The 8,165-nt window shown below is 43.9% G+C and overlaps 1 protein-coding gene across 1 annotated transcript; it reads right to left on the bottom strand.

Annotated features, from left to right (window-relative positions):
- Positions 1 to 904: 904 nt before the first annotated feature.
- LOC141800224 (solute carrier family 22 member 7-like) lies at positions 905 to 8,165 on the bottom strand. Its single transcript, XM_074682645.1, has 10 exons — positions 7,785 to 8,165; positions 7,581 to 7,684; positions 6,816 to 6,970; positions 6,515 to 6,683; positions 6,288 to 6,411; positions 6,004 to 6,113; positions 2,085 to 2,299; positions 1,651 to 1,759; positions 1,298 to 1,504; positions 905 to 953 (listed from the first exon to the last, which is right to left on the bottom strand). Exons 1-10 carry the CDS (start codon positions 8,163 to 8,165, stop codon positions 905 to 907), a joined length of 1,623 nt encoding a protein of 540 aa, XP_074538746.1.

The raw sequence follows: 8,165 nt of genomic DNA, 5'->3' as shown, positions 1-8,165 counted from the left end.
TCTTCCAAAGGATTAAAGTGTGCTGGTAGAGGAAAAAATCAAGTCCCTTCAAACCAAAGGAAAGGAAAATGCAGCCTACAGTTCTCCTGATCATTTAGAAGTGCTATGGATATCCGTGAAATTCTGCAAATTCACTTTTGTACTTTGAAAATTTTTGTACTTTTACAAAATGGCTCCATAACTATTGAAAAGATTGAAGAAGGAGTAGCATTAATTTTTTTTTCCTCAGTAAAAGGTAGAGTCTGCAAGATTTTCCTAAAAAAATAAAATTTCAATGTTTTACAGGAATAATCCTGCTCAATTGTATGATATGAGCCTCTATGTGTGTCAGTGTCCGAATCTGCCCCAACCCTCTATTCAGCCTGTATGTTGATGTTTTTGTTGTTTCAGGATGGTTTGTGGTTTCAGGAGCAGAGAGTAAGCGTGGTTAGATCAGCCAATCACAGGGTGCCCAGTGTGCAAGTGACTTTGCTTGATGATGATTGCGAGTGGAAGCTAATCAGAGTAGCGTTGATAGTGGATGTATCAAAAAATATCACTATCTTTGTTGTGTTCATATGGCCAAAGCTGTCAGGAAAAAAAAGAAAAAAACTAATAAACAATTGATTACAAAAAAATGTTTACCTATTTGCATTGTTTCATTGGAGCATTTTGATGTGGTAGCATAGGTCATACAAGGAATAGTTTGATACCAGAACATCAAAGCTTGACATTAAGTTGCAGAGTCTTTTTTTCTCTACCTTCTTTTTTGATCCTTTTTCTAATTCTTGTGTAAATAATTAATTCTTGAAAATATCTAATGATGACTGAAATATTCCCAATGGTTGTGCTGTCATATTTTAATTCTTTTGCATTGTAAAAGATAACCACTACTGAGATTCTCTGCAACTCAGTAGATCAGTCATTATACATATTGTGGGGTTTTTTCTTCGGATGGGGGAATTGATCTCCTTCTAAAATAAAAACAGACATTTTTTGGTCATCAAAACCTTAAAAAATTATCTTCCTGGTTCAAATTTTGGAGGAGCAACGAAAATACTCCTGTTTGCTGAATAAAAAACAAGACAAAACTCTTCAAGAAATGTCACACTGTTCATTTACTCTACGGTGATCAGTCATTTGCAAAGTTCTATTGTGATCATGAATATGACGAAAAAAAAATCTTCACAGAGGCGGTTTCTCTTCAGATGAAGGGACAGATCCTCTTCTAAAACACAAAACACATTTTATTCGTCACATTTTCAATTTTAACCATCAATCAAATGTATGAATCTAATCTGAGTTCAAGTCCCAGTACCTTATCTGTTCCACATCCTCAATGGTCTCTGGTAGACGAGCATTGTTTGTCTCAGAGAGACCTAAAGTTACCAGCCCACAAACAAATGCCACTAGAGAAAAAATAGTACTGGGTAAATGATACCACACTTCATCTAAAACCATGATGAGAGGGGCTACAGACACTCCTACACGAGCCATGAAGGAGCAGAAACCCAGTCCATTTTGCCTGATGAGTGACCAAAAATACATACCATTACTTAAGCAGGGACAGTCACTTTCAAAATGAAACATCATTGAAACTCTCCTTGGGGAAAGCTGCTTAAATAAACAGTTGTGAATGTATAAAGTTAATAAGACAGATAGTTTACTGACCTCATTACAGTGGGATAAAGCTCTGTTGTGTACAGATATGCTGTTGTAAAAGCTGCCTCTGCAAACATCTTGCCCAAAGCAGCCACAGCTGTCCTAATTGGCCCCTTATCTGAAAAGAACAAACCAAACAACAACAAAAACCTTGTGATCTGTTTTGTTCAGTGCCAAATTAAACTTCATATAACCTGATTGGAATTTTACTTTGTGCTCAGCAAGTAAATATTTTGTAATAGAATATCATGAAATTATCACTGGGTACATGACAGCACAGATGCTTTATAGAAGCTGTGACCACATGTTTTGGGCCACTTTATATACTGTTTAATTTATTAAAATCCTTCCATACTGTCTGTTCTCATTATCTGGTTAGGAATTCAAAATTGAATGTGCTGATTAAACATGTGCTCACAGAATGTCAGACATGAATTGATCACCTGAAGGGATAAACATGTTGATGAGGATACACAGTCCAGTGATTAAGAGTGATCCAGCCTGGTTCAGCCGTCGACCAGTTTTGTTCAAGGTGAAAAAGACAAACAGCTTTGCCGGAACTTCAGAGATGCCAAAGATTAACTGAGTCAGGTAAATGTCCACACCAAATCCTGCAATATTTAAGCTGATTCCATAATATGTACATGCCATTCCAAACCTATAAAAGAAAGAGGAAAGTTCAGGATATCAGACCTTAAAAGGGGGTTTACTCTAATTGGCTAGTTGTGTCAGTAATGAAAATCTGAAAGGAGCGGTGAGTTGAAATGAGAATATCCAGCTACAGCAAGCAGTCAGATTCTTGATGATGAGTGGCAAACATATCAACCCCTCAAAATTCCATTCCATCCCCACCGCTTGACCCCGCCCCGGGTCATGGGGGCAGTAGTGCCATCAGCGAAGCCCAATGGCTCCTGCCCCCAGCCACTTCAACCAGCTCCTCTGAGGGGATACCATGGTGTTCCCAGGCCATTTGAGAGATATAATCTCTTCACCATGTCCTGGGTCTGCCCCGGGGTCTCCGCCCATTTGGACATGCCTGAAACACCTCCCCAGGGAGGTGTCCAGGAGGCAGCCTCATCAAATGCCTGAACCACCTCATCTGGCTCCTCTCGATGCGAAGGAGCAGCGGCTCTACTCCGAGCTTCTCCTGGATGTCCAAGCTCCGAACCCTATCTCTAAAGCTGAGCCCAGACACCTTGCGGAGAAAGCTCACTTCAGCCGCTTGTATCTGCAATCTTGTTGTTTCAGTCACTACCCACAGTTGGTGGCAATAGGTGAAGGTCGGAACGTAGATTGACCATTAAATTGGGGGCCTTGCCTTCTGGCTCAACTCTCTTTTCACCACAACAGACCGGTATAGCGTCTGCACCACTGCCGACGCCGCCCTGATCCGTCTGTCAATCTCTTGCTCCATTTTCCCCTCACTTGTGAACAAGACCCCAAGATACTTGAACTCCTCCACTTGGGGCAAAGACTCTCTTCGACCTTGAGTGGGCAATCCATCCTTTTCTGACTGAGAACCATGGCCACAGACTTAGAGGTGCTGATCTTCATCCTGGCTGCTTCACACTCATCTGCTAACCGCCCCAGTGAGAGCTTGAGGCCATGGTTTGATGAGGCCAACAGGACCACATTATCTGTAAAAGGAGAGATGGGATCCTGAGGCCCCCAAACTTGACTCCCTCTGCCACTGGACTGCACCTAGAAATCTTGTCCATAAAAGTAATGAACAGAATCAGTGACAAAGAGCAGCCCTGGCGTAGTCCAACCCTGACTGGGAACAAATTTGACTTATTGTTGGCAATACGGACCAAGCTCTTAATCCAGAAATACAGAGACTGAACAGCCTGTAACAAGAGGCCATTGACTCCATGTTCACGGAGCACATCCTACAAGATACCTCAGGGGACACGGTCAAAAGCCTTTTCAAAGTCTACAAAGTACATGTGGGCTGGCTGGGCAAACTTCCATGCCCCCTCTTGAACCCTTGCAAGGGTGTAGAGCTGGTCCAGTGTTCCCCGGCCAGGATGAAAACCACGTTGTTCCTCTTGGATCCGAGGTTGGACCAACAATCGGACTCCCCTCTCCAGCACCCTGGGGTTGACTTTACCAGGAAGGCTCTGGAGTGTGATCCCTCTGTAGTTGGAACACACCCTCTGGTCCCCCTTCTTGAAAAGGGGAACCACCACCCCAGTCTACCAATCCAGAAGCATCATCCCCGATGTCAATGCAATGTTGCAGAGATGTGTCAGCCAAGACAGTCCTGCAACATCCAGAGCCTTGAGGAACTAAGGATGGATCTCGCCCACGCCCGGGGCTGAAGTTGCTGTGGAGTTGTTTAACTGCCTCAGGGACTTCAGCCACAGTGATAGACGGGTTCGACCCTAAGTCCTCTGGCTCTGCTTCCTTGACGGAATGCATGTTGGTGGAATTGAGGAGATCCTCGAAAAATTCTTTCCACCGCCTGACTATACTCTCAGTTGAGGTCAGCAGCTTCCTATCCCCACTGTAAACATTGTGGACAGAGGGCCGCTTTCCCTCCTGAGCTGCCGGATAGTTTTCCAGAATTTCTTCAGGGCCAACTAAAAATCTTTTTCCATGGCCTCACCGAACTTCCCCACAACTTCACCCGAGTATTTGCCTCAGTGACCACAAGAGACGCGCAACGCTTAGCCTGCCGGTACCTGCCAGCTGCTTCTGGAGTCCCACAAGCCAACCATGCTCTGTAAGACTCCTTCTTCACCTCTGGTGTCCACCAACAGGTTTGGGGATTATCGCCACGACAAGCACCAGCTGCCCTGCACCCACAACTCTGGACAGCCGCCTCAGCAATGGCATCGTTGAACATGGCCCATTCGGATTCCATGTCCCTGGCCACGAGACACAGTTGAAGCTCTGCAGGAGATGTGAGTTGAAGATCATCCTGACAGGGTCCTCAGCCAGGCGTTCCCAGCAAACCCTCACTGATCGTTTAGGTCTGCCAGGTCTGTCCGGCATCTTCCCCCGCCATCTGATCCAACTCCCCACCAGGCGGTGATCAGCTGACAGCTCTGCTCCTCTCTTCACCTGAGTGTCCAGAACATACGGCCACAGATCAGGTGATACAACTACAAAGTCGATCATTGATCTGCAAACGAGGGTGACCTGGTGCCAGGTGCACTTATGAACATTGTTTTGTTCGAACATGCTGTTAGTTGTAGACAAACTGTGACAAGCACAGAAGTCCAACAACTGAACACCGCTCTGGTTCAGATCAGGTAAGCTGTTCCTCCCAATCACACCCCTCCAAGTCATGCTGTCATTACCTACGTGAGCGTTGAAGCCCCCCCAGTAGGACAATGAAGTCCCCAGTTGGGGTGTTTTTCAGCACCCGTCCCAAGGACTCCAAAAAGGGTGGGTACTCTGAGCTGCTGGTTGGTGCGTAAGCACAAACAACAGTAAGGACCTGTTCTCCACAGAAGACCCAGAGAAGCAATCCTTTTGTCCACCAGGGAAAACTGCAACACGTTGGCAGAGAGCTTGGAAGCTACAAGCAAGCCCACACCTGCTCTCCGCCTCTCACCCAAAGCAACGCCAGCTAAGAAGAGAGTCCAACCCCTCTCGTGAAGGTTGGTTCCAGAGCCCAAGCTGTGTGTCGAGGTGAGCCCAACTATATCTAGCCGGTATCTCTCTACCCCCTGCTCCAGCTCAGGTTCCTTCCCCACCAGAGAGGTGACGTTCATGTTCCAAAAGCCAGTTTCTGTAACTGGGGATCAGGCTGCCAAGGCCTCCGCCTTTGTCTGCCGCCCACATCGCACCAGACCCCTATGGCTCCTCCTGCAGGTGGTGGGTCGACAGGAGGATGGACCCATGTCATCCATTCAAGCTTGGGCTGACCGGGCCCCATGGGTAAAGGCCTGGCTCCCAGGCCGTCACCTGAGGGCCCCAACCCCAGGCCTGGCTCTAGGGTGAGGCGCTGGTGACCCTCCGGCCAGAGTGAACGAAATCCCGTTAGTACTTATCATTAGGGGCCTTTGACCGCTCTTTGTCTGACCTCTTACCTAGGACCAGGTTGTCTTGGGAGACCCTACCAGGGGTGGTTCCACCTGACACCATAGCTTCTAGGAGCACTGAAGCCCTAAAACCCCTCCCCCACGACAATGTGGCAGCCACGGAGGAGAAACCCCTCCAAATGAATTCTGTCATTTATATCTCATTTAAATATGATACTAACCTACAAAAGACTGTTCTTACAGTCATTCTTTACCCTTTTGTTAAGCTAATGTTCTGTAATTATATGGGAAGTGTGTGTTGGAAATGTATGAACATGTAAATCTCCTGTAATGTGATTTCAGAGAAAAATACATTTAAAAAACTCAGTACCAGAGAGTGCTTGTAATTAGAGCAATTCTTCTCATCCTTGGGGTCCTGAAGAGGTCCAAATATGAATATCTTCTGTTCTCATTTTCAACAATAATTACATTGGACAGATCCTGAGGAACAGTAGGGGACGTAAAAATTTGTGTCAACCATTTCGGGTCATATGTCTGTAAATTCGAGTTTAATTCAGATTTCAGTGTATTTCTTTTTGTTGTTTCTTTGTTGGGGGAAGCAGAGTATGAAAAGTGAATGAGGATTGTCTGGTATCTAAATATAAAATCTGATACCTCAGGCTTCAGATCAGCCATGAACTGCTCTCTGCCATTCATTTGTGCACACTTGCTCAGGTAAAAATGAGCACTTTGGACTTTTCCGTTACTTATCAGCCATCGAGCAGATTCAGGAATCCACCTGTAGCAAAGCCATCATACAGTATGTCGGCTCTAAATATCTTATCCATGTCCTAAGAAGTCACACTACTCTATCTAAATTATCATTATAATTTTGGTCTTACCACCAGGTGGCAATGGCCAGAATCAGTGGGCTGGTTATTGTGGTGATAAGGTATCTCCAGTCCCTAACAAGGTAAGCAATGCCAGGCAAAGCACAAGTACCTAAACTCCAGTCCAGGCTCATTAAAATGCTCACTGTAGCTCGAGTCTTGATGTCCATCCATTCAATACCTGAAAAGAACAATCATTATTACTCAGGTCTATTAAACCATGCATGTCTCATATGTGCACATTTAACAAAAACAACAACAAACAAACAGGCAAACAAACAAACAAACAAAAAAAACAAACAAAAAAACTCACACAGAACCGGTGGAATAAGACTTAATCCACATATTCCTACTCCAGTGCAGAACCTCAGGACAGCAAACATGGCAAAGTTATATGAAAATGCACTGGCATATCCAAAGATGAGGGCAGTAATGTAGGACACAAGGAGCATTCTTTTCCTCCCAAACCTGTGAGAGGAACACAGTTATAAACTTAAAGAAAAGACCATGCAAGCAAATTCAATCAGATTATTTCTTCTGTACATGATGTGTGGTGAAAAAGTTGTGAAAAAAAAAACTTTCTTTAGCTACCCTCTCTAAGTTTGGGTTAAAGTTATTTATGTATTAATGCTGGATTCAGCATCATAATATGGTCACAAGTTTGTGAAGCATCTTTCTGTTCATCAGCATAGTAAACCTTGAGTGGATTTTAAACTTTGGACTTCCTGAATGAGTATTACTGCGTTTGATATAATCCCCCTGCAATTTATTTTTTATTTGAGCAGTTTTTACAAGGTGCAATGACTCCCTACACTATTTGAAAATGTTAGAAGCCTGTTTTTGCAAACAGTTTCTTTTCATTTTTAAAACTGGTGGCAATGTCTTGAACTTCCCAAAAACAATAAAGTCACTTTTATAAATAAGATTTTATGCATCATTGTTTTAAAGTTGTTTTCTGTTCTGTTTTTTATAATCTATTGTTTCATTCTTGGTCAGTTCAAACAAAAATCATCAAGTGTGTAATCCTTTATTGCCATAAACCCTGATGTGGATTAAACCTGATTTGATACTTGAACACCTGTCACTGAGGTATCCAAACAGCACTGCTCCAGTCATGACCCCCATGAAATAGATAGTGGCTGTGACTTTGTTTGCGCTTCTATAATCACAAACCAGATCCCACTGTATTCAAACACACAAAAAGAGAAGAATAAAGTGGCTCTTACTTGCTTTGAATATAAGTTTAGTGCAACTAATGATAGAAAAAAAAAATCAACCTTACATCTGTGGCCAGAGTAGATATGAAGGTGGAGTGGTCGTAAACCCATCCATTCTGGCATGGCACTGTGGGGAGCTCAGTGATGTTGGAGGAGTTGAAGAGCAGATGATACTGAGGCTCTGAATACATCTGACAGGAGCTCAGAGTCCCATCCTCCTGCATAGGAATACTCACAACAAGCCGCTCTGCCTGGGATAAATTCTTGAAAATACCTCCATCATCCAGAGAGCTGGTGTCGCAGTGGTGAGGAGTATTTGCAGCAATAAAATTATTGGCTAAAAAGTGAAAAGGCAAAGTAATGCGAGGAATCACCAACAACAGAGCCAGCTTGAGCTGGAATTTCCCAAAGCCGTTCAACTCAGTGAGTATATTATCAAACTTCAT

Source organism: Halichoeres trimaculatus, unplaced genomic scaffold (assembly GCF_033239565.1).
Source record: "Halichoeres trimaculatus isolate MK-OKI-2021-1 unplaced genomic scaffold, fHalTri1.1 fHalTri1_scaffold_2, whole genome shotgun sequence".
NCBI lineage: Eukaryota > Metazoa > Chordata > Actinopteri > Labriformes > Labridae > Halichoeres > Halichoeres trimaculatus.
This window is presented reverse-complemented; position numbering and strand designations above follow the sequence as displayed.